At 48.1% G+C, this 26742-nt stretch overlaps 1 protein-coding gene across 1 annotated transcript in view; it reads right to left on the bottom strand.

Moving 5' to 3' along the window:
- Nucleotides 1-910: 910 nt before the first annotated feature.
- LOC128827318 (intelectin-1-like) overlaps nt 911-26742 on the bottom strand; it is a 39040-nt gene continuing 13208 nt past the window's right edge. Inside the window, 8 exon segments of the mRNA XM_054011177.1 lie at nt 911-1188; nt 4173-4276; nt 5926-6046; nt 6881-7039; nt 7423-7670; nt 10320-10509; nt 12828-12934; nt 21767-21792. Coding sequence (XP_053867152.1) covers nt 1036-1188; nt 4173-4276; nt 5926-6046; nt 6881-7039; nt 7423-7670; nt 10320-10509; nt 12828-12934; nt 21767-21792 — 1108 coding nt within the window. The 3' untranslated portion in view covers nt 911-1035.

Genomic DNA, 26742 nt, shown 5'->3' with positions numbered 1-26742 from the left:
TGTATTTTCTTTCTTTTTGTTTTTAATAACATTTATCTTTTTTAAGAACAGGATTGGGTTTTTGTGTCCTAAGAGGTTTGTGCATGCTGTTTAATTAGCTGGTGGCAACAGCTAATTTCCTTTGTTTTCTTTCTCAGCTCCTCCCCGGAGGCGGGGTGGGTGAAAGGGCTTGAGGGTACCCCACAGGAAGGAATTCCCAATTGCGCCTTCCTGGGTTCCAAAAAAGGGGGTTTGCATTTGGGAGGTGGCAGCGTTTACCAAGCCAAGGTCAGAGAGAAGCTGTAACCTTGGGAGTTTAATACAAGCCTGGAGAGGCCAGTATTAATTTTTTAGACTCCTTGTGGGCCCCCACCTTCTGCACTTGAAGTGCCAGAGTGGGGCTATCAGCCTTGACAGAGGTAGACTATGCAACCCGATACCCTGAGGCTGTCCCATTGAGTTCAATGACCGCAACCACCATAGCGAAGGAACGCTTGGAAACATTCGCCCAGGTCGAGATACCAAAAGAGATACTGATGGACCGGCAGGGAGGGCAACTTTTCATTCTGATTAATGGTGGAGCTGTGCAAGCTGCTGAACATTCATGCCTGGAAGACTTCCTTTTACCGCCCTGCGAACTAATGGCCTGACATTGAGGTGGGAGTCCCTCAAGGAGACATGAAGAGGTCAGAGGTGCAGCTAACTCGGGAGCCGTGACAACGTCATCACCTCCTGGGCCTTATTTCCCACATCTGTAACGTTGGGATAACTGCACCGCCCGCCTTGGGAAAGTGCTTTGAGATCTAGGGACCCAGAGCGCTAGCTAAGGGCCAGGTGTTCGTAATGAGAGCAGTGCCTGATCTTGACTGGTGCTGAGAACCTCTCAGCCCTCTCTGGGTCACAAGGAGAGTAAATCACACCAAGACCCCGGCCCACTTCACTTTCTTTATTTGAATCACAGATGACCACAGCTGAGGCCATAATTCTCCTCCCAGGGAGCAGCTGTGGCTGGAGCGAAGCAGCGTCGTTCACTGGGTCACACCAGCCTTTCCGGACTCAGCGGTAGAACAGCAGCACTGCGGATTCAATCATCTCCTTGGATAGGCTCCAGTGCTGATGGGTTCCGTAGCCATTCCAGTCAAAGGCAGGGAAATCGCCGCACTGAATTGGGTTCCCTTCTGGGAAGAACCCTCCTCCACCTATGCAGTACTGGGGAGAGAACAGGAGTTGCCAGGTGTTAGGATATAGATATTCAGGCCTGTCTGCAAAGGCCTAAACTTTAAGAATTTAGGTGTATTCTTATCACTTAGAGGTATAAAAGAAAGAAAGAATCAAAATCACAGTCTGCCGGTGTAAGGGCCTTGTGGTACTGTGACAGTCTGAGGCCCTGATCTTAGGCTAAGTAAGGCCTTTGGGCCATAAGATGGGAAGTGAACGGTCACATCCTCATTTTCCAAACTAGTCCCATTGAAATAAGGCAATCTGGGGCTGTTAGAAAGGTGATCCGATCTATTACCTCCTGAGAAAGGGAAGAGCCTAAAAGATTTAAAGAAAACTTAGTTTGATAGCATCCTGTCTGGCAAGAATTCACTTATCAATAGCTGGGATGTGAAATCCTCATTTCTGTATTGTTCTATCACTGTAGTCTCCACTTCCCTATTGTTTGTCTGTATAATCTCTGTCTGGTGCTGTGATTGTTTCTGTCTGCTGTATAATTAATTTTGTTGGGTGTAAACCAATTAAGGTGGTGAAATATAATTGGTTAATTAATCATGTAACAATATGTTAGGATTGGTTAGTTAAATTTCAGTAAAATGATTGGTTAAGGTATAGCTAAGCAGAACTCAAGTTTTACTATATAGTCTGCAGTCTATCAGGAAGTAAGGGGAGGGAATGGGCGTGGGGCAATTGGAATAATGTTTTGCTGGGGGCCGGAGAATGGGAACAGGGACACAGGCAAGGCTCTGTGGTGTCAGAGCTGGGAAGAGGGACACTGAGGAAGGAAACTAAAATCATGGTTGCTGGAAGTTCACACCAATAAACATAGAATTGTTTGCACCTTCGGACTACGGGTATTGTTGCTCTCTGTTCATGCGAGAAGGCCCAGGGAAGTGAGAGGGTGAAGGAATAAGCTCCCTAACACCAGGCAGGATCAGAGCAGGGGCCCATCTAGCCGCTCTCCTGTCTCCAGGCCAGTGCCAGCTGCTTCAGAGGAAGGTGCAAGAAACCCTGCTATGGCCAGTTAGCAAATAATCTGCCCACAGAGAAAGTTACCTCCTGACCCCTCCACAGTCAGAGGTCAGTTAATGCCCTGAAGCATGATGGTTTAAATCCCTTCCTAACTCTTGGGACCAGAGCCTCCATTGCCCTGGCCCTTGTGCAGTTACTTACTCTGGTGCAATGGGCCCCCAGATGCCAGCGTTTGCCACTAGTGTGAACGTCTGCAGAAGCGGCAGGGCCAGTTTAGGCCATTGGGTTTTGTTGTTATTATTTATTATTTGCATTGCAGTACCACTTCGGAGCCCCAGTCCTGGGCAGGTCCTCTGGTACTAGGTGCTGTACAGACACAGAACATAAATACGGCCCATTCCTCAAGGTGCTCACAATTTATCCCTTACCATAGGAGCTTGGGGGAGACCTGCACTGGGAAGGTTGGCAGGGGCCAGAAAGCCTGATGCAGGAATCCCTGTGGGAGGTTCTCTGGCATGTGCCATGCAGGAAGTCAGACTAGAAGATCCATCATACTGGCCCTTGTGGCCTTTGCATATGTGGATCTGTGAAGGCACCAGAGAAGGGGCTGCTGGGGAAGGGGCTGCATTGGTGTGTATCATACCCTAGAACAGAGATCAAGACTTGAGCTGTGGAGGCAGCATGGCCTATAGGATACAGCACTAGACTGGGACTCAGGTGATCTGGGTTTTATTCCTGACTCTGCCTCTCTGTGCCTCAGTTTCCCCTTCTGTAAAATGGGGATGATGATACTGATCTCCTTTGTGCAGTGCTTTAATATTTGATGAAAAAAGCCATACTGGAGCTACGGATTATTATTACAAATGCTACAGCTAGGGCCTTACGAAATTCATGGTCCATTATGGTCAATTTCATGGTCATAGATTTTAAAAATCGTAAATTTCATGATTTCAGCTACTTAAATCTGAAATTTCACAGTGTTGTAATTGTAGGGGTCCTGACCGAAAAAGGAGTTGTGTGTGTGTGTGTGTGTCGGGGGGGGGATCACAAGATTATTGTAGGGGGGTTGTGGAACTTCTACCCTTACTTCTGTGCTGCTGCTGGCGACGGCGCTGCCTTCAGAGCTGGACAGCTGGAGGGCGGCAGCTGCTGGCTGGGAGCCCAGCTCTGAAGGCACAGCCACTGCCAGCAGCAGTGCAGAAGTAAGGGTGGCATGGTATGGTATAGTATTGCCACACTTACTTCTGTGCCGCTGCAGGTGGGGCACTGCCTTCAGAGCTGGGCCCCCAGCCAACAGCCACTGCCTTCTAGCTTCCCAGCTCTGACGTCAGCACAGACTTTAGGGTGGCAATACCGGGGACCCCCCCTAAAATAACCTTGTGACCCCCTGAAGTTCCCTTTTTGGGTCGGACCCCCAATTTGAGACATGCTGGTCTCCCCCAGGAACTCTGCATAGTATAGGGTAAAAGCACACAAAAGACCAGATTTCACAGGGGGAAAACAGATTTCACAGTCCATCACACATTTTTCATGGCCATGAAATTGGTAGGGTCCTAGCTACAACTCAGAGCCCCTTGGACCTCTCTGGGTCAGGAGCAGACCGTGAGTGGGTTTGATTCACTCTTGGCTCCGCATGGCAGATGCTTTGGCTGCAGGACCCCTGGTGGCAGAAATTACACCTTGAAAGACTTCCCAGTGGTGCAAAGTGCCCACAGCAGCTTCTGACAACAGAGCTCCTGTGAGCTGTTCCCTCCCAGCAAGTCTCCCCAAAGGAGAGATTTAACATCCACCCCCTTGGCCTGTCCTGGGGGAAGATTGCCTCCATGTGTACAGCGGTCCCTGTTGGCACACGGGGCGCAAACTGAACCCACCCTGCGCCAGTGCCGAGCTAAAAGCAGTTCTTGTGCATCCGGCCAGCTCTGACAGTGACACTAGGCAGCCCCAAGGCTGATCAGCACTGGCCTTTGCTCCACAGCTAACCCCCACTCTGACCAGATACTCACATGCTCGGTGTTACAGCCGGTGACTTTCAGCCCAGCACACAGAGCCATGGGCGCCTTCTCAGCATTAAAGACGCGGAACTGGATGTAGCCGGGAACATATTCATCTGGTGAAAAGAAAAGGGCAGGTCAGGACCATTGTTTGCCATGGAGAGGCGGAGAGAAGGAACAGTGCGCCGATCTCAGCCGGTCCCCTTCAGTAAGTCCCTGTGTGTGAACTGGGAATGATGGAGGACTAAGGATCAGGAACTCCAGCCCCAGAGATGATCAGGAATTACCAGTCTCAGCCGGGCTGTTCACAGCTCTGTCACTTGTGCAGCATCTTTAAATTCCTAAGAGCTGGTTTGTGTGCAGTTGCCATGTAGCATGTTAAAGTGGGGAACACACACCGTGCTCTCTCCTGGGGATTTTCCATTTGCTCTCTCTTAGTTCATCGTTTTCCCTTTCTCTAAATCAGTGATACGCAGACTGCAGCTTGCCAGCGCAAGTGGCTCTTCAATGTGTCTCCTGCGGCTCTTTGCAGCACATGATATTGAAACACTGTTTGATTTAATTATTAACCAGTGTAAGATATTAACCAATCAGGATGCTTTTACTATGTTATTAACCAGTTAAGTTATCAACTGGCACTAAGTTATTAACTTATTAGCTGTGAGAATAATATATAAATACTTTGCCTGTCATACTGTTTAAATATGACTAGTACTACAGTAAATGAAACAATGAATTCGCACGCCTGTGGCTCTTGTGGGTAATGTTGATCGCTAATTTGACTCCTGAACCTCTGAGGTCTATCACTGCTCTAAAACGAAGATCATCCACAGTGGAACAACACGCCCACGGCCTAAATTCAGAGGGAGTTGTCGAAAGCGGAGCTCTGGTAAATATTTTTGCGCCCCCTGGAGCTCTTACACCATGCTGGGGGTGGGCACATGGGGGGGGGGGCTCTGGGAAATACTCCTGGAGGAATTCTGTGGCACTGTGCAATGCAGAATTTTGCAGAAATTAATGTTTTTTGCGCAAAATTTCCTTTCCCCCACAGAAACGGGCTGCAGTGCTGCTGGCCACCAGTAGGGGCTGCTGGACCCAGCCTAGCCCAGCTCGCACATAGAAGACACTGCCGGAGGCAGGGGGAGAGAGCTAGAGGGTTCCTGGCAGTGAAGGGAAGGAGGCAGCTCGCAGCAAACACAGAGCAAGCCCTGCCTGGGCCCCAGCATTAGGCTGTGACTCCCTTTGGATCCCTGGGCTCTGAGGAGGAGAGGGTGGGTGCCTGGGCTGGGGGGCGCTGCAGCTGGGCTCTGAGGGGAAGGGGTGTGGGTATCTGGGCAAAGGGGCCCTGGCTGGGCTCTGGGAGGGAAGGGGCGTTGGGTATATTGGCTGGGGGGGTGGCTGTGGCTATGGTCTGGGAGGAAGGGGGTGTGACTGTCTGTCCCCCTGGTTGGGCTCTGGGAGAAAGGAGGTAGAGAAGCAGGATCTGGGTTGTCATAGGGGTTTCTTTAACTCTCTTCTCCTGGGGGGGGGGGATTTTTGTGTTTCTGTATTGTTACAGACAGACTTGCTGACAGGTATTTTGAAATAAATTACCAAAATAATTGAAACTGGCGTGACAAGTAACATTTGCAGAATTTTAAAATATTGTGTGCAGAATTTTTAATGTTTTGGCACAGAATTCCCCCAGGAGTGAAAATTTAACTCCTGGGCAGGGCTGATCTGTGCGGCTGGAGAGGCAGAACACACACACTCACTGCAGACTTACTTCGGGCATCTGGAGAGTAATAGTTGGCGGTTTGCTGGGCATCGCCATAGTCGTAGATGATGGGCACGGCGGGGCCATTGTCAGTCTTGCAGACGCCGGTGCCGTATTTCACTGGGTATTTCTGGGAGACACAAACACAGCGAGAATCCAGTGTTAGTTTCTGTCCCTGTGGCAGGGCAGCTCCAGCACAGACAAGTCAGCTTCACTGACACATGCTCTCTGGGTGATTTGTTCAGTCAGTGCCGCTGCCCACACGGACCAGCCCTGGGGCACAGTGACCCCAGCTGTGAGCAGGGAAATATGGCATGTCAAGGTGCCATTTGGGGTAGATTCATCACAGCCTGTTTGGGGCAGGGACAGTTGTTCTGTTCTGGGTCCGTGCAGCACCTAGCACCATGGGGCCTTGGTGTCTGGTGGGTCTGCTAGGGGGCTGGCACAATGCGGGAAGTAAATGATAATAGGTGAGAATCAGCATGTGTCGCACCTCATTGCCCACCAGCCTGGCACTGAGGAAATACCCCTGGTAGGACAAAGCCTGGACCCCAAAGCCAGGGCTCCAGGGTGGGTCGAGGGCTTGACATAGCACGAAAGCACCTGTGTCCAATGGCCACCCCCATCTCCAGGGCATGAGGTGGGGTCAGTCTCCATGACCCATTCACTCCCTCTGCTGAATCTGTCAGCACGTCAGAGACAAGGGGGGTGGCTGGTTTGGGACGTGAACATCAGCAGTTGCCTGAGACCAGCCAGCTCATCTCACACCAAGGTCACAGTCAGATTCCAACGGGCTGTGTCGAGGGGAAGGCTCCTTGTCCCATTATCAGCCCCCCCCAGCATGGAGCGCTTTTAGAGTGTTGAGAATTTTCCCATCCCAGCTCCTCCATCTAAACTGGGGCCAGCAGAGCCACCCGGACCCTCCTGCACACGCCCCTCCAAAGCCCCAGCCCAGTGCCATCACCTGGTAGAGTTTGAGGAGGTTCCCCCCTTCTGAGGACAGCAAGCTGGTCTCGGTGTGGTACCTCAGGATGGACTTGTTCTTCCATTCCTTCAGCGGCGTCTTGTTGGTTACATGCCACACGGACAGGTCCTGGGCTTGGAGATCGTAATAACCAGGGCTCTGAAAAGCGAGGACCCAGTTGAAACCTCTCAGCCACATCCCTGATACTTACCAGGACCCCCCATCACCAGGGCATCTGGGCACATCACCAGCTGTGGTATATTTATTGTGACACCTGCAGAGAAGCACCTTCCCCATTGTACCGGGGAGAACGGAGGCACAGAGACTAGGTGACTTGCCCTAGGTCACACAGGGGACCTGTGGCAGGGCAGGGAATAGAAGCCAGGTCTGCCTAGCCCTACGCCACTGCCTTGACCACTGGGCCATCCCCCCATATTACCCCCATGCCCATGTCTCCCAACTCCCCATGTGCATTCAACCACATTCTAACGCACCCTCTCTCCCCAGCAGGTAGCTATTGGCCATGGAGAAGGGGACCCCACCTTGTAGTCATCGCTGGTGGAGCCCACCGCAGAGCCGAAGGTGTTGTAATTGGCCCAGTTGCCGTCTCCCTCTGGGTAGTTGACATTGTTCCCCTGCTGGCTGGACCAGCGATCGCCATTGGTGCACTTGCCGTAGGCGTTGTTCTCGTGCACGCTGGCCACCAGGGTCCAGCCGCCCCCCTTAGTGGTCATGTCGCAGAAGGTCTGGTAGGTCTCGCCGTTCTTGGTGCGCAGGGTTTAAATCCCATCTGCAGGGGACGGAGCGGGAAGGGGGGAGCACCGAGCTGGTCAGCCAGGGCCGGGGAACGGGGCAGGGCCCTCTCAGAGCCAGCCATTAAATGGAAAACGCCCAGGTGAGGAGCTTCTAGTGCCCTGCAGCGGGGGGCAAACCCGGAGTCACTGGAGCAGGATGTGCTCCTGCATCCCGGGGCAGAGCGGCCCGATTCTCAGGGACACTAAAGCCCCCTAGGCAGCGGGAAGTGAGTGCAAATTACAGGGACTCCAAAAGGACAGGGACTGAGCTTTTCCACACACAAGCTGTAGCACTTTAATGATACTGTTGTAGTTAAAGCGCTACAACTCCTTAGAATCATAGAGTATCAGGGTTGGAATGGACCTCAGGAGGTCATCTAGTCCAACCCCCTGCTCAAAACAGGACCAACCCCAACTAAATCATCCCAGCCAGGGCTTTGTCAAGCCTGACCTTAAAAACCTCTAAGGATGGAGATTCCACCACCTCCCTAGGGAACCCATTCCAGTGCTTCACCACCCTCCTAGTGAAATAGTGTTACCTAATATCCAACCTAGACCTCCCCCACTGCAACTTGAGACCAATTACTCCTTGTTCTGTCATCTGCCACCACTGAGAACAGCCGAGCTCCATCCTCTTTGGGACCCCCCCTTCAGGTAGTTGTAGGTTGCTATCAAATCCCCCCTTTTCTCTTCTACAGACGAAATAACCCCTGTTCCCTCAGCCTCTCCTCGTAAGTCATGTGCCCCAGCCCCCTAATCATTTTCGTTGCCCTCTGTTGGACTCTCTCCTCTTTGTTCACATCCCTTCTGTAGTGGGGGGACCAAAACTGGACACAGTACTCCAGATGTGGCCTCACCAGTGCCGGTGAATAGAGGGGAATAATCACTTCCCTCGATCCGCTGGCAATGCTCCTATTAATACAGCCCAATATGCCGTTATCCTTCTTGGCAACAAGGGCACACTGCTGACTCATATCCAGCTTCTCATTCACTGTAATCCCCAGGTCCTTTTCTGCAGAACTGCTGCTTAGCCAGTCGGTCCAAAGCCTGTAGCGGTTCATGGGGTTCTTCCTTCCTTAATGTGGACACAATTTATACTGGCTTAAAGTGGCTTTATACTGGGATAGCCATTCCCATAGGGGGGGGGAAATAGACTGTCCCTGTCTAAGGCACCTTTCCCCCAATATATCAGGAAAACCCATCCCCCGACCTGTCACAGTGACACCGGCACAGACGCCGTGCGCAGACCAGGCCTAAGTGTAACCGAGAATCAGGCCCGGGGGCAATTTGTGCTCAGGAAAGGCCCCAGGCCTCATTCAGAGCCCCCTGCCCCTCCTACTGTCTGTGTCCCCGCGCTGTGTCCCTCTTTTGGGCCTGAGCCTGCGGTGACTCGGTCTGGGGGCGGAACAATGGGTGGAACAGAGTCAGGCAAAGAATCTGCCACCCAGACTGTCAAAGGTGCTGAGCACCCGCCCCGGCCTGGACGTCGCCTGGCACTGGAGGGGCTCAGCCCCAAGGGCAGCCTCTGGGTCCCTGTCTGAGTCCTGCATGCCCTTCCTCCAGCTGAGACTCATGCCACGGTCCATGGGGGGGGGGGAGGGCAGATTTTCAGAGGCACACGCTGGGCAATGGGAGTTGGGCGCCTCTGTGCCACTTGTGCCTGTGAAATTCTCTGCTGGGGGAGACCAGCCGGCCCCTGATGAGGCAGCAGGAGCCCCGACAAGCTTTTGTCTCCAGCAGCTGCTGTGTGTGGCAGGGGCCTAAGCAGCAGGGTGCGGCAGAGAGCTGAGTTCTCGTGTCACTCGTTTGCATTGTAAAAATCACCAGTGGGGTGAAGACAGCCTGGCACCCACCCCAGCAGGAACAGGAACGCTGGCCGGATCCATTTCAAAGGTTTATTGGGCTATAAAGAGAGGGGAGTTAACCCCTAAGATTCCTTCACCAGAGGAGACAAGGAAGAGCAGAACCTGGGACTCTGTGGGGAGCCTGACTAAGGACTAACCAGCCACTGCTGGGAAAGAAAGTTTGGTCGGGAAACGCCTGGAACAAACCTTGTGAAGTTACGTCTTTGCCATTAGACAGAGTAGTTTTACTTTTGTTTGTTGGGAGCCCTTTCTGTCTGGAGCCCGTCTACTGGAACTCACTTCAATAAACTGGTTTGACTGTTTATCTAACTCAACCCAGTGCTTTGACTGAACTGAGGTGATTGTTAGCTCCAGTCAAGATAACAAGAAGTTGTTCCTGTCCTGTGCAATGCTAGGGGCTGTGCGCTGCAGAGAGACGTCTCCGCGGAGCTTGGGGGCTGGAGTTCACTGAGTTACCGGCTAGGCGAGGTTTAGGCTGGTGGGCCCTGAGGAGTTTGCTGACAAGGCAGACAGGCTGGAGCAGGAGGGAGCTGTCAGCTGCAGCACATCTCCCGCCTGCTGGGGCTGGCAGGGCTAGCAGAGTGTCTCACAGCCAGCCCTGGTAATGCGTTTCCCCACTGTGCCCACGGGCAGGCAGGTGCCCCTGCTCCCAGCACAGAGCTGCCCGGGTGCATCTGAACGGACTGGACCCAGCTGTGGCCTTTACACTGGGTCTGGAGCAGGCACCCAGCAGAGGCAAAGCAGCTTCTGCAGGTCCAGGGATGCTTCTGCCGCACTCACCTCCAGCCCCGGTACGGGTGGCTTTAATTTCCTTGCAGCTGCGGGGCAGGCTCTGGTAGCTCTGGTCGCTCTGGTCTCTCTGGCCACTCTGGGAGTAGGACGTGTCTTCCCAGTTCTCCAGCAGGTCATGGATGCGGTGTTTCAGTTCAGTAGCACCCACACTCCAGAAATGCAACAGCTGGAAATATTCCTAACTTCTGTGAAGAGATGATTGTCAAGCAACAGAAATGTTAATTCTGCTTCTAATCCTAACCACTGACTAATATTTGAAATATGAGCTTTTCCTAGTTCCATTTAATAGCATTTTAAAAAATAATTATGTTTGTTTAGTATTGTGGCATTGCACTCCATATGTTTTATGGAAATATGTTTATAAGTGTGAATATGATGTAACTGAAATATGCTTTATGCAAAAGGTCTCGTGTAAGGTATCATTACAAAGTTTATAATCTACTGAGTGTGTTCATCCTATTTGTATGTATGTATCATTCTTATATCTTGAAGCTAGAAATATGAAGTATTACTCTGAAGTCCTATTGTAATTATGCAAAGTGTGGGCCATTGATGGTGGTTTGGAAGCTTGATGGCTCCCATTGGCTAGGAGAATTGGTTGTAAATGGCTCTGTTTACTTACTCACCTCCCTGGGTCTGGGACACGGGGTGGAACAGACCAAAAGGGGCGGCCAGTCATGAAAAATCCCCTAGTTACCACCTGAGTTGGAACTAACAAGAACTGTACCGGGGAAAGGATTGGGCCTAGACTAGGAAGGAGTCTAGTCTGTGAAAGAAACTTATTGGAACATCTCTGAGGGTGAGATTTACCTGTAATCAGTTTCTTGATGTATTAGGCTTAGTCTTGCGTATTTTGTTTTATTTTGCTTGGTAACATACTTTGTTCTGTCTGTCATTACTTGAAACCACTTAAATCCTACTTTTTATACTTAATAAAATCACTTTTGTTTATTAATTAACCCAGAGTAAATGATTAATACCTGGGGGAGCAAACAGCTGTGCATATCAGTGTTATAGAAGGCGGACAATTTATGAGTGTACCCTGTATAAGCTTTATACAGAGTAAAACGGATTTATTTGGGGTTCGGATCCCATTGGGAGCTGGGTGTCTGGGTGCTGGAGACCAGAGTACTTGCTGAGCTTTTTTTAGTTAAGTCTGCAGCTTTGGGAGCGTGGACCAGACTTGGGTCTGTGTTGCAGTAGGCTAGCATGTCTGGCTCAACAAGACAGGGTTATGGAGTCCCAAGCTGGCAAAGAAAACAGGCTCAGAGGTAGTTTCAACACATCAGGTGACAGTCCCAAGGGGGTCTCTGTAACCAAACCCATCACAAATATGTCATGTACGTTGTCCTGTGTTGTGTGTTGTGTGTCACATCACTTTTTTTGGCTTTAATTTTGTTGCAACAAAAGTCAATTTTATACTTTATTAAATATAAGTGGTACCACGCTTTTTAAATAGTATGTTTCAGGTACAACAATCATAAAACAAATTAATTTTTGTAAAATTTTTTGTAAAGCTCAAAAAGGCCTCAAATATATATATTTGGGAAGACTCTGCATAAACTGTTCAAGGACGATGGCCTCCACCACTTGAGGTCCTGTCAACTTCTCAGTACCTAACCATCACCGGCAATAGTCTCAGAGTCTCTGAGCCACTGCCAAAGGTCATGCTCCTGGGAGATATCATAGCCAGTCTCACCGGTAACACTGTCAGAGTGCTCTCTGTTCCCCAGCTCATCTCAGCGGTGCCAGGTGGTCCCAGTGCATGTAGGAGCACTGCTATCTGTTGAACCAGTTACTCCTGTTGGACTTGGTATTGTGCCGCCAGCTCCTGATCAAGTGCTGCTGTTGTTCTTGGTGTTGGGCCATCTATTGTTGTTGGGCAGCCATTTGCTGTAGCAGATGGGCCTGCTGCTGCTGGTTTTCTGGCATCCATTTTAATATCTTTTCAGTATCCGTACCAGCTGTGGGGTTTTCCTCACCTAGTTCTCCTCTTTTTGTCTACTCAACAGGGCCTGACTGTTGCCCGCGTTCTCCACCACATGTCACAGGGGGCCCTGTATTGGGCAGGGTCACCCCCCGTTGGCCCAGTGTGAGGTTGGTACACCCAGTCACACAGTCGTCAGGACTCCCTGTGAGATCAGGTAATTGCAGCAAGGAGGGCCCAGGACCCCTGGTAGGGCCAAGCAAACAAAGAGTCTGTAGCCCCTGAGCCTCGTGGCTGGGGCTGGTAATGGCAATTGTGGTTCCAACCTTCTGGCCAGCGCAAAACAAACAATCAGTCTGTAGCCCCTGGGCAGGGCAGAGCAAACAGTCAGTATAGCTCTCAGGCAGGCAAACAAACAGTCGCCACGCCTACTGTCCTGTGTGGTGGGGTAGGGGAACCCAGGACCACCCACTCCATCAGTTTCAGACCCAAGGCCCTATGAAGTCGGGAGATTCCCCATTAAGGGTTTACACACTGACTCCTACTACATTTCCTGGGTCACTTCCTACCGTTAGGTGCATCTCTGGCATTTCCCTGGCTGGCAGTGGCTTGGCATCCCAGTCAGTTTCCACAGTTGGCTGTTCGTCGACAGCATAATCCGGGTCCACGGCGTCCACTGCTTGGAGAGTCACAGGTGCCTCTTCAGGAGCCTACAGCACACGTCCTTCCTCCTCCTCAGCCAGCTCAGACTGAGCTGGGCTGCCTCCTTTTATCTGTCCCTTCCACCCGGAGCATGTGCAGGAGGGGAGAGGGGATGTGGCCTCCTGTACCCACAGTGATTGGTCTGGCCCTATTGGCCCAGTGCAGGGTCAATACACCCCATCAAATGGACCACACGAGTGGAAAAGGGAATTCATACTCTCATGGGGGACAGATTCAATTTGCAAGGCTAGAAGGTCCTGGACCTTGGGCACCACAGGAAATTAATAATTGGACTATAACAATTATAATTGCTATTCCTACATGGCCAAGGAATCCTCAAAAATCCTTATACGTTAACAGTATGTGTAGAGTAGAGAATGGAAGCTATAAACAACACTATCCCAGTGTGAAAATGGCAGCACCCGAAGGAGATTAAATTTACACAGCCTGCTGTCAGTGAAGCAAGCAGATGGTTCTGTGAGTGCTAGGCCAGAATGAACCTGACCACAAGGGAGGTTGGGCCCATCTAGTCATTAAAGAGCGAGTGAAAGAGGTGGTGCTGCTTGGGGACATAGTGTGTGCTCTGGGATACCACAACTTCTCTGCGGGAACAACACCATGCCCAAGGAGCCTGGATGCAGGGCAAGCCTTAGGGATGGGCCACCCAGGTGACCGCCCAAGGGCGCTATGGTCAAGAGGGTGTCGTGCGGTAGCGCAGAGGTGTGCACTGTCGGTGTGGAGTCCGAAGCTGTTCCCAGCTGCACCCTGGATGGGTTTTGTCTGAACCTCCCCTCTCTGACTCAGATTGGGACCCAGGCCCTATGGCCAAGGCCCTTCGTTTTCAGTTGTTACTGATTTTAACTGAAAAATTCCCAGGATTTACAAAAGCTATTATTCAGTTTTCACTGATTTTCATCCTCAGTTTTGACCACTCATGTACAGGAAAATACTGATAATGTTAGGAAACTCTAATACATTATATGAGGTAAATATGTTTATGTTAATAATAAATTATTCTAAGTGCACTTGCGAGGTTGTCTGTTAAAGCAAGGGAAGGTAGTGGAAGATACACACACGCATGCCTGTGCATATGTGTATGGACTGTTAATGTACATTTCATAAAATAAACCACAGCATTAAACTCTTTTTCAGTATTCTTACTTTTCTCCATATGTTGTTTTTTCTGTCCTCCTGTCCCATGATATTTACCAGAAAACTGAAGTTAATTTTTTGTACTGATTTTCACCCATTTTTTATTTTTTGTAGTAAACACTGATAAATTCCCAGGAATTTTTAAACAAAATAAAACTGAACATGAAGAGCCTTACTTACAGGTAAACTGATAGCGGAAATTGTATAAGAAAAGCTATGTATTGCCTTGATCTTTGAAGATTTATACATGTGTTTACCTTTAAGCATGTGAGAAGATCCACGGATTAAAAAAAACAAAAACAGGAGAAAAGGACGAAGTTCGGTGTATGTGCTGCAAATGGTGTGGCCCAATTATTAAATGTAAATATTTATAGCCTAATACTTCTAAGTCTACAACAGTAAACAGTTTATTCAAATGAAAATTTTCTTTGAGGATTAGAGATATATTGTTTTCTTAAACTCAGAGGTGGCCTTGTGTTTTGAGTTCTGTTTTAGTTCTGCAGCAAACCATGTTGATGAACGGAATTCAAAGAATTAATCTACTGAATACTTGTTCCCCCTGTCTTTCCTTCCACCAAAATAAACTCCGATATTTACCCAGAAAAATCATTAATAGTTTTTTGCATGAGTTTCACCTGTTTTTGTTGTTGTGGTAATAAACACTGATAAATTCCCGGGGGAAATTAAATGAAATAAAAACTGAAAACAAAGGGCCCAACCTATGGCCAAGTGTGAAGATAAAGGAGAAAGTGACAGAGGCTGTGACAGACAACACCGAATGGGAATCACTGGTGACAAGCTCTTTGCACCTGTACCTCCCTTGTCCATTAACATCACCAATTGGGTACAAAGGAAAATAGAACAATTGGTGCCCAACAAGCAATTGGGAATAATACTGTTTAGCCAGTGGAAACACCGGGCTGGGCTGTACCAGAGGAGGCGAACTTCGTACTTTTAGCCTAATATTGATGGTGGTTCAAATGATTACCCCCTTTGCAGTTTTGGGAATGAGCTGCTGGGTAATAAACTAGAAGAAAGCACAGAAAGACAGGAATATGATGCAAAGGAAACAAATGCTGATATGAAAAGAAAGAAGCAGGGGAATGTAGCTAAGGCCTGGCCTGACCTGAGTAATTAACACACGGAGGGAGGCCTAATGTTTGAAGATAACATTAGGGAAGGAAATAAATGATTCAGTGGCAAACAGAATGTTTGTTCTAAATCAGATAAGTCAGGAAGCCAAGAAGACAGAATGCCTGAGCCAACTAAAATAAGATGGAAAACACTCAGGGAAGTATTTACTATGAACTCGATAAGAAGAGACAGACTGTAGGGATAAGATAAAGAGCAAGTCATATCATCGTCAGCTTGTACACAACACCTGCTGCACAGGGATTGGTTCCTGCAAACTAACCAAGCCAAGCCACATATGGGTGATGGATGCAGTGTATAGTAAATGCAATGAAATGTGTAATGTATATCAAGGGAGAAGGTTTCTGTGTAACTATGGAGTTGTAATGTACCCTGAATCCGTCCCCCTGCGTTTGTTTGATCAATTCAGCATAGCACTGCTGTATGTAACTTGTCATTTGTACAGACACATTTCCTGTTAGTACCAGTCATAATTTGGGATCAGTGACACTGCATCCTCACTAAGGCATGTGTTTTTTAAAGAAACCTTGTTCAGTGTCTGGTTACCAATATCGAATCCTGACAGCAATATTTGAGAAATTGGCTACTGTCCACTCAGTAGGTTATCAGGAAAACAGCATCTACAAGGAACAACTAGATCTACATCAACAACTGGTGTGTCACAGAGCAATGCAAACCTAAAGAGCACCCCACACGGCTTGTTATGCCGAGAATGTTGTTAACATCACAACTCTAGTGTGTGGTCACAGTGATTCAGGCCAATCCAATGGAACAGAGAAGTTGGCTGCTCCTGTCTCCTGCCCAGCGAAACTTACCAGATAGTGACAACCAACAGTAAAGGCAATGTATAACATGGGTGGACAGTGCTGTGTAGTAACTAATCACAAGAAATGTATATATGAAGACCTCATTTGTGAGATCACTACTCTAAATTCCTTGGATAAGGATGACAGGATTAAGGAAACTCCCCTAGCCTCATTTGCATCGAAGATGGGACAAGGAGGAATCCCCATTAGCATACAGAATGGAGAACTGTTCTTTTTACGGATACAGACTAACACGGCTGCTACTCTGAAACCTGTCAGAATGGAGAACAGAGATTCCAAGGCAAGAACCACACAGAACTCTGGGACCAGAAAAGCAGGGAAGCACTGCATGATGGGGGATCTCTGCTCCAGATGTTAATGAACCCGCCTGCCCACACCCAGCTCAGCAGTTATCAGACCAATTCTAGTAAAAAATCCTTTATTAGTATTCAAAATAGTGAAGCTCCCTAATTGCATTGTGAGCTCTCTCCAAGGAACACCACCCATAGCCAGGAATGATCAGCTCCAATGTCTAGCCTCAACAAAACAACTTTGATATTCTCCCTTGTTTGCACATAAATCTAGTGTTCTCCCTTGATCCATTCTTGTTTCTCTACAAAAACTCCTACCCATGCTCAAGTAAGTGTTCTGATGCCTGGATCCAAAATCTGCATCAGTTCCACTGGGACTTCATCTTCTTCTGACTGAACATACTGGGGTCTTTGCCTGTCTCCAGCACTCTGGACCCTCAGCTACCACCACCACCTGGGGCACCCGATCGTGTCAAGCTTCACAGAGTGGTGAGAACCCAGCTCTCTTTCTAAGTATAGCCTTCTGACCCTGACTTGTGTGATCAGTTATAGTTTTCTAAACCTGACTTTTATAACCAAGTTTATAACTGTTTTGTTTGGCTCTCCTGTGATTATTACCTGGCAATAAATAACTTTCATGATTAAGCTGGTTGCTTCTCTCTCTCTCTCTTTCTCTCTCTCTCTGTCTTTCTCTTCCCTCATTGATTTTTTTCTTTGTTTGTTTGTTTCCTCATTCACTCTGCAGCAACGCTCCTCATGCCTACGCTAAAAGATCCCTGAATCACCCAAAAATCCTGTGGGGTTTGCTCATCAAGTGGGTTACTACCAGAACAATTGTAACGTGAAAGTGGGGATAGAGACGTGCTGAACCAGGGACCATATGTGGCAGCTTGGAAGTGTTGTTCGACCCAGCCTGCTGAGTCCAAGAGCCTATGAGGGTGCAGCTTGGAAATGCTCCTCGACCCAGCCTGCTGAGTCCAGAGACATATAAGGGGTCAGCTTGGGAGTGCTGATTAACCCGGTCCTCTCAGACATGCTCGGTTAATGTGTGTGTGTGTGTGTGTTTGGCTAATTCTGGAGCTGGAAGAACCCAGCCCTGGGGAACCTAGGTCCTGCAGGATAGCTCCACTGGGCGGGAACTTGCAGCAGGGAGAAGTAGAGCTCCGTATGAGAACACAAATGACACAAGCAGTAAATGGATAGAAATACAGACCCCCCACCCACTGAGAAGAGTAACCCTAATAAATGAGCATACCCCAAAGTAATAGGCAAATCTGGTAACAAGTATGTTAAGCTTAGTTTGCATTTTTGCTTATTTGCTACGTAATCTGTTTTGATCTGTTTGCTATCACTTATAATCACTTAAAATCTATTTTTTTATAGTTAATAAACTTGTTCTATATTTTATCTAAACCAGAGTGCCTTTAAGTGAAGTGTCTGGGGGGAAATTTCAGCTCTGTGAGCAAAGGCTCTTGAGTGGTTTAGGTAAAGCACTCAGGTAACTCAGTTGGGTGTATGGCGCCATCTGCTGTCATTTTGGGTGATAATAGGGCCTGGAGAGGCTGGCTGTGTGTCACCAGCAAAGCAGTGTGGGAAAAGGGCCAGCAAAGCTGGGTGAGTAGAAGGGCACAGCAGTTCCCACAGCTCCCAGACTCCATCCCAGGGGTGACAACCCATCACAATGGGTAAACATTCTCCCCATAAAAAGCCAAAGAGCAGGGGATGTAGTAGAGAGATAGAACCTGGAGCACTGGGCCTGGTGCAAGATCTGAGGCCTGAACCAGAGCCTGTGAATCAAAGTCAGACAATGTATTAAAGCAGATAAACATTCAGTACATGGCAAAGTTGTTGCTCCTGCACTAGGCACTAGATATTTATGTAAATATATTCCAGATAGTACAGGTACATCCAAATCTAATAAAAGATAAGATGGTTTGACAGAATAATGAATAGGGAGGTGTTATGAAGTTTTGCTATGTGTGTGTTATTGAAATATTTTGTGAGGTTGGGAACACCCACAAACAGCCTTTCAGGTGCAACAATGGAGGAACCAGACGTGCTGATGGCCCATTAAAGGGAATCCACACTCCCAACCACTGTCCCAGGAACTGTCCACAATGGAGACTTCTCAGAGGGAGCACGTAGACAATGGAGACTGCTTGACTCACTTCATAGCAAAGGATCTTTCCAGCAACTGAAGGAACCTACAAAGGAGGGGAAGTGACATCATCACTTGGCCTCACTCCCCCCCACAACTCAGCACCTGGAAACACATCTGGAGAACAAAGACTTCGAACTGGGGAGGTGGTGCTGAGTGGAGAAGAGTTCCAGCCTTTGTACTGAAGATCTGTAATCTGCTTGTACTATCTATCTGGGTGAGACATTGCTTGATTCAAATCCTCTTTAGTTTATAGAACTTAGACTGGGAATTTATTTAATTTCTTAAGTAACCAAGTCTGATCTCTATGCTCACTACTTATAATCACTTACAAGCTATTTTTCTGTAGTTAATAAATCTATTTTATATTTTGCCTAACACAGTGTTGATGTGCTTGGGAAATCGCCTCAGGTTTCAAAGGCTGGTGCACATCCACTTTCCTTTGTAGAAGTGGTGAACTTACACTGGTCAGACTTCTGATTAGTGCAAGATGGTAGAGTTCTGGGGTGCAAGGCTGAGGAGCTGGGGGGAATTTGCTGGAGCCTCTCTATTGTTCGTTCATGCGTGGCTGGGAGAAGCATTCATGTAACTCAGTTAGTTGTGTCCCTGCCTATGGATATCTGTGTAAGTGCAGGACCAGACAGAGGTTTGTGGCTTACCAACAGCATCACAGTGTGAGAGGAAGCCCAGGCTGGTGGGACAGAGAGCTCAGTGGTCCCACAGTTCAGGTTACACTCCAGGAAAACCCGTCACACTAACATTTATAAATAACAAGTGTAAGGGCCTCAAAAATAAATGTAAATCAAATTTAAATATACCATTTTACATGCAGTCAGTCCTTTCCTAGTGCACGTCTTCCTGTTGGGCCCATGCATATTTCTCTGTAGAGCCTATCTTTCTCAGCTGCGGTTGATTGCTCAAGTAGCCATGAAAGACTTTGCAAGATATGTCCCTGAAGTTAATAATAAATGGAGATATCCTATCTCCTAGAACTGGAAGGGACCCTGAAAGGTCAATGAGTCCAGCCCCCTGCCTTCACTAGCAGGACCAAGTACTGATTTTACCCTAGATCCCTAAGTGGCCCCCCAAGATTGAACTCATAACCCTGGGTTTAGCAAGCCAATGCTCAAACCACTGAGCTATCCCTCCCCCCAAGTGGTGCTGTACAAGCAGAATCCCTTTCAGTGACTCAACAGTCAATACCACACCACCCTTACTTCTGCACTGCTGCTGGCGGCAGCACTGCCTCCAAAGCTAGCACTTGGCCAGCAGCTGCCCATTGCTGTCTGCACAGCTCTGAAGGCAGTGCTGCTGCTAGCACAGAAGTGAGATGCCAAACCAGTAAAAAAGCATGTCACTATTAGGGCATGCCAGGAATTGCAGTTCTACCAGAACTGACGTTGGGGAAAGGAGGAGCTAGGAAAAATTCATGGATATTTTTTCATATTTCAAAAATCCTCCTGGACAGAGATTGGAGGACCAAAAAAGAGGTTGTGTCTGGGAACACCCGGATATATGTTAATCCTACCCCATCACCTCTGAGATGGTAACTCCTAACGGAAGAAGTGGGGACACTCCTTTGTCTGAAATGGGGCACGGAAGCTGGGGGTATAAAATGCCACTAGGACAGGGGCCTGGCTCAATGATGCTCTCCTTGCCCATGCGCTCTCTGCACTGTCTAGCTACGGCACTTCTCTGGTCCTGTTGGGGTTCACTCACCACTAGGGCGGCTCCTCCTGGTCATTCAGGGGATTAACTGATGCCAGTTCTGATGCCTCCTTTCCTCTTCTTGCTGCCAGCCCTTCCTTCTCTTAGCAAGGCAAGATGCTCTGTGTTCATTCCTCCGGCCAAGGTACATGTGTCCTCCCTTTCCGGGGTACCCCAGTCTCTCCTTACAGAAACAGCAGCCTGCCCTTCACTGCCTGCCTCCTCCAGCAGCTGGTGGGGGAACCCGGGCCCACCCTCTACTCCAGGCACTAGCTCAGGAACCCTCTGACCAGCAGCCAAGGTCTGTTCCATCCTGGTCCTTACTGCCTTTTCCCTGAGCTCCCTGTCACCCCCATTCTCTGGGTTTGCCAGCCCCCACAGTCCTTCCCCCCAGGGAGTAACTGCAGGCTACTCAGCTCTGTAGCCCCAACCTCACCTCCCTTCTCCCAGGCAGTGACCAAAGACTACTTCCCTGCAGCCCCATTCTGCTGCCAGCGTCCTGGCCTTACCCCCACCCTGCCTGTTCCTCCTCAACTGAGCTCCCTCCTTATTTAGTGAGGAGATGACTTACACCACCTAATCCCCCTCAGCTGTCCCCTGCCTGGTTATCCGGCCCCATCTTAACCTCATTAACCCTTTCAGGCCATGTATGGGGTAGACATCCCATCACAGGCCCCCATCACTGCAGTATCTGAGCGCCTCACAGTTTTCACTGCATTCATCCTCACAAAGCCTGGGGAGGCAGGGCAGCGCCACCAGCCCATTGTGCAGACGGGGACTGAGGATCAGAGAGACAAGGGCCTAGATCCACGAAGGGTTGGGGAGCCTGCCTGCCACTCTAGACCCCTAAGTCAACAAGTTAGATCCTAAATCCCCAGCGCAGCAGCCATCTCATCCTGGAGGCACCTAATTTTCTACCAGTGAAGTCCTCACGGTGCCTAAATTCCAGCCAGTGGACATGTGCCCAGCTGCTGCAGCCCTGATACGGCCGAGCAGCTCAGTGCCTAGGCTCCAGAGGGAACCTCGGGCCAGGCTGTACCTTGCCTGTGGGGCTCGATTTGGTGGGCATGCTCAGAGCCTGCCCTGCACGAACCCCCGCTGAGGAGCTGGTCCCCCAACAATCACTCCCTCCCCAGGACAACTCCCCCTTCCCCCACCTCCCTCCTGAGCTCAGAGACTCCAGGGCTGTGATCTCTGCTCCCATCCCACCCTGCCCGCCAAGCTGCCCATGTGAACCCACCGCTGGCAGTGTTTCTCGGGCAGAGCCCATCTATGCAAGGTGTCTGGATTGGGACTCCTGCCCCATGTGGGTCCTCTTGTTATTGTATTACCATAGCGCCGAGGTGCCCCAGTCATGGCCCAGACCGCACGGTGCCAGGTGCTGCACAAACACTGAACAGAGAGGTGGTCCCTGCCTTGAGCCATGCACAGTCTGAGATGACAGGTGGGGACAGACAGGGGGAGCGTAAGGAAGGAATGAGACAGAACTGGTCAGTGTGAGGGTAGCCGTCTCCACTCACCAGCCGCCTGAGGGTTGGTGAGTTTTCTGCAGGCATTGGGGCAAAGCAGAATCTGAATGAGGAGGAGACAGGCATGGTGCGGATGCGTCCAGGGAGCTCCTCCTGCCCCCAAGCCCACCAAGGGGCTTGCTTGAAAATGGAGCCAGTGGGCTCTGGAGGCTGGCAGCATGGGCTGATGAGAGGCGGGAGTGAGTCCACATCTGGATAGTGTATGGGAGACAAAAGGTAGGTGGGGACAGCCTGTGAAGAGCCTTGGAAGGGAAGATGAGCAGCTTTCTGCTCTCTGCCCCCAGCCCCAACACGAGACGCCCAGGAACAAAAGCACGAAGTCTCAAGTTCCCGTGAGCATAGGCGCCAACTTTTCACGGCGCCAGTAAGTGCTCGACCCCCCCCTGCCCTGCCCTGACTCCACCCCTGCCCCGCCTCCTCCCACCTCTGCCCTGCCCCTATCCCAACCCCTTCTCCAAAGTCCCCGTCCCAACTCTGCCCCTATTAGACTCCTTCCCCAAATCGCCGCCCCGGCCCTTCCTCTTCCCCGAGTATGCCGCGTTCCCGCTCCTCCCCGCTCCCTCCAAGTGCTTGCTGCCACGAAGTGCTGGGTTCTAGGGTGAGAAGCAGGGACACGGCGCGCTCAGGGGAGGAGGCGGAGGCGGAGGCGGAGGTGAGCTGGGGCAGGGGGACGGGGCGGAGAGCTTGGCTACCGTTGGGTGTAGAGCAGAAAAGACAGAGACCCAGCCTCTCTCGACCTCATTCCCCTAACCTATAATAGCCCTGCCCTACCTCACAGGCAGACTGTGAGTATAAATACCCTGAAGGTGGTGAGGGCTCAGATACTGCAGTGATAGGAGCCAGATATACACCTACAAGAGACAGACACAGATTCTGTCACCTGAGGGTTGGGAATCGTAACCAACTTTAACTAGTTCAAAAAAGTTTTCCTGATCCCGATCTGATCATCTAGTCAGGCTGTCACGGCTGGGTCGTGGGCACTGGGCAGCCAGACCTAGTGGCCAGAGCACACAGTCACAAGACAGGAGTCAAGAGTCAGCTACACCAGGATGCCAAGAGCTCAGAAGCAGGAGACAAACTGGAGATCAGAACCAGGAGTCAGGAGTCAGAGTCAGGCCAGGTCAGGCTACCAGGGGTCAGAGGCAGGGGACAAACTGGAGGTCGGGAACCACAAGTGAGAGGCCAGGATTCAAGCTGGGTCAGGATGTTAGGAGCAGAAACAAGAACAGTTCAGACACTTACTGTTCCTGCTGATGGCTTTAGTGGGGCCTCTCTCATAGAACTGAAAGGGACCCTGAAAGGTCATCAAGTCCAGCCCTCTGCCTTAACTAGCAGGACCAAGAGGGCCAATCCGCCCTTCCGGGGCTCTGCAGCTTGTTCTGTATGTCACGTATGTTGTCCCATGTTATGTGTGTGTGTCACGTGATTTTTTTTTTTTTTTGGTTTCTTTGTTTTTATTTTGCTGCAACAAAAGTCAATTTTATGCCCTTTAAAAAAAAAGAAGAAGTGGTACCACACTATTTAAAATTATGGTTGGGTTATAACCAGCATAATATTACTAATACCATTTTTTTTTCAAAGTTCATTAAGGATTCAGTTATAAATATATGTATACATATATTTCTGCCTCAACAAATAATGCAACTGAAAACAAAAAATTCTCTTTTATTAATCACAGTTTTCATTTTTACTTTATTTTTTATTCAAAGAAAAAAAAAGGAGGGGAAAACTCAACATTAAGATAAAGGTAATAACAAAAGTCACTTTCTTTTTGACTTTTTGTAAACTTGTTTTCACTTTTAAATATAGTTATAAGAATATCATAGCAAAAATGTTTAAAACAATTTAAAAAATTGTAAATTAAAACAATTTAAAGCAATTTATGCATAAAGCCAACCACTCAATTTCAACAGGTTTCCACCTTTTCCACATTTGTCTCACAAACACAGCGAAGTATCATGAAAATGTAATACCCTTAAAGTGTTTGCACAAACTTGCATTTAAAATTTATTTTGGTTTAATTTTATACACGTTTCTTTTATGTTATGTTAAAGGGAAGCAGTGGTTTTTAACGTTTGCGCTTCTAAACAGTTAACAAAAGTGGAATTGGTATCACGAGCATATTAGCTCTAAAAAGCTTGGGTAAAAATTCTGTTATTAACTCTATTGTTAAAACAGAGTTCACCAGGGGAAAGCAATACCCCTTCTCAGAGAAGACTTGGTCTCCATCATATTGTAAACATACCAAGATAATCTGTCTATTAAATTTGAGTTATTAAAAACAAAAGAAATGTCAAAAACAAACAAAACACTTTATTATGTGAACTAACTTAAGCTGTTTAAGGTTGCATCCCATAGACCAAAGACTCCAGAAGATATCACATGCCAAAGACACCAGAATATATCAGTAGACAGTGAAGGAACTCCCAAGCATCAAGAAAAGGAAAATGAAGTGCTTTATAAATAACAGACTGGTCAACTATACCTCAGTCTATCATATATGGACAATTAAATTAACAATCAGGTAAAAAACACTAGCTGAACCAGGTTAAACTGTCATTTAATTTAAATTTGGTTACTGTGTAAAAGCACCTGTATTATTGCTGTATTACTGTATTATTGCTGTACAACATTTACAAGTATCAGGGGGTAGCCGTGTTAGCCTGTATCTACAAAAACAACAAGGAGTCTGTTTGGGCATAAGCTTTCGTGAGTAAAAACCTCACATTTACAATGTGCATAACCTTGCTAAACTGTTTAACCAAAACACAGGTAAAAATCAACAAACCAATGGCAGCAAACAACATGAAGGCAAGGGGGAAAAAACCAAATTGATAAAAAAACCCACCTTAAGTTACACAATAACTACAAATGGGTAAATAAAAAATCCCTGGTAGCACCAGTCATAATTTGGGATTACTCACACTACATCCTAATTCATAGATTCATAGATTCTAGGACTGGAAGGGACCTCGAGAGGTCATTGAGTCCAGTCCCCTGCCCGCATGGCAGGACCAAATACTGTCTAGACCATCCCTGATAGACATTTATCTAACCTACTCTTAAATATCTCCAGAGATGGAGATTCCGCAACCTCCCTAGGCAATATATTCCAATGTTTAACCACCCTGACAGTTAGGAACTTTTTCCTAATGTCCAACCAAGACCACCCTTGCTGCAGTTTAAGCCCATTGCTTCTTGTTCTATCCTTAGAGGCTAAGGTGAACTAGTTTTCTCCCTCCTCCTTATGACACCCTTTTAGATACCTGAAAACTGCTATCATGTCCCCTCTCAGGCTTCTCTTTTCCAAACTAAACAAACCCAATTCTTTCAGCCTTCCTTCATAGGTCATGTTCTCAAGATCTTTAATCATTCTTGTTGCTCTTCTCTGGACCCTTTCCAATTTCTCCACATCTTTCTTGAAATGCGGTGCCCAGAACTGGACACAATACTCCAGCTGAGGCCTAACCAGTGCAGAGTAGAGCGGAAGAATGACTTCTCGTGTCTTGCTCACAACACACCTGTTAATACATCCCAGAATCATGTTTGCTTTTTTTGCAACAGCATCACACTGTTGACTCATATTTAGCCTGTGGTCCACTATAACCCCTAGATCCCTTTCTGCCATACTCCTTCCTAGACAGTCTCTTCCCATTCTGTATGTGTGAAACTGATTTTTTCTTCCTAAGTGGAGCACTTTGCATTTGTCTTTATTAAACTTCATCCTGTTTACCTCAGACCATTTCTCCAATTTGTCCAGATCATTTTGAATTATGACCCTGTCCTCCAAAGCAGTTGCAATCCCTCCCAGTTTGGTATCATCCGCAAACTTAATAAGTGTACTTTCTATGCCAATATCTAAGTCGTTAATGAAGATATTGAACAGTACTGGTCCCAAAACAGACCCCTGCGGAACCCCACTCGTTATGCCTTTCCAGCAGGATTGGGAACCATTAATAACAACTCTCTGAGTACGGATATCCAGCCAGTTATGCACCCACCTTATAGTAGCCCCATCTAAATTGTATTTGCCTAGTTTATCGATAAGAATATCATGCAAGACCATATCAAATGCCTTACTAAAGTCTAGGTATACCACATCCACAGCTTCTCCTTTATCCACAAGACTCGTTATCCTATCAAAGAAAGCTATCAGATTGGTTTGACATGATTTGTTCTTTACAAATCCATGCTGGCCATTCCCTATCACTTACCACCTTCCAAGTGTTTGCAGATGATTTTCTTAATTACTTGCTCCATTATCTTCCCTGGCACAGAAGTTAAACTAACTGGTCTGTAGTTTCCTGGGTTGTTTTTATTTCCCTTTTTATAGACGGGCACTATATTTGCCCTTTTCCAGTCTTCTGGAATCTCTCCCGTCTCCCATGATTTTCCAAAGATAATAGCTAGAGGCTCAGATACCTCCTCTATTAGCTCCTTGAGTATTCTAGGATGCATTTCATCAGGCCCTGGTGACTTGCAGACATCTAACTTTTCTAAGTGATTTTTAACTTGTTCTTTTTTTATTTTATCTGCTAAACCTACCCCCTTCCCATTAGCATTCACTGTGTTAGGCATTCCTTCAGACTTCTCGGTGAAGACCGAAACAAAGAAGTCATTAAGCATCTCTGCCATTTCCAAGTTTCCTGTTACTGTTTCTCCCTCTTCACTAAGCAGTGGGCCTACCCTGTCTTTGGTCTTCCTCTTTCTTCTAATGTATTGATAAAAAGTCTTCTTGTTTCCCTTTATTCCTGTAGCTAGTTTGAGCTCATTTTGTGCCTTTGCCTTTCTAATCTTGCCCCTGCATTCCTGTGTTGTTTGCCTATATTCATCCTTTGTAATCTGTCCTAGTTTCCATTTTTTATATGACTCCTTTTTATTTTTTAGATCATGCAAGATCTCGTGGTTAAGCCAAGGAGGTCTTTTGCCACATTTCCTATCTTTCTTACTCAGCGGAATAGCTTGCT

The sequence above is a fragment of the Malaclemys terrapin genome, chromosome 21 (genome assembly GCF_027887155.1).
Source record: "Malaclemys terrapin pileata isolate rMalTer1 chromosome 21, rMalTer1.hap1, whole genome shotgun sequence".
In the NCBI taxonomy this organism is placed as follows: Eukaryota; Metazoa; Chordata; order Testudines; family Emydidae; genus Malaclemys; species Malaclemys terrapin.
Note: the sequence above shows the minus strand (reverse complement) of the source record. Positions and strands in the feature narration are given on the sequence as shown.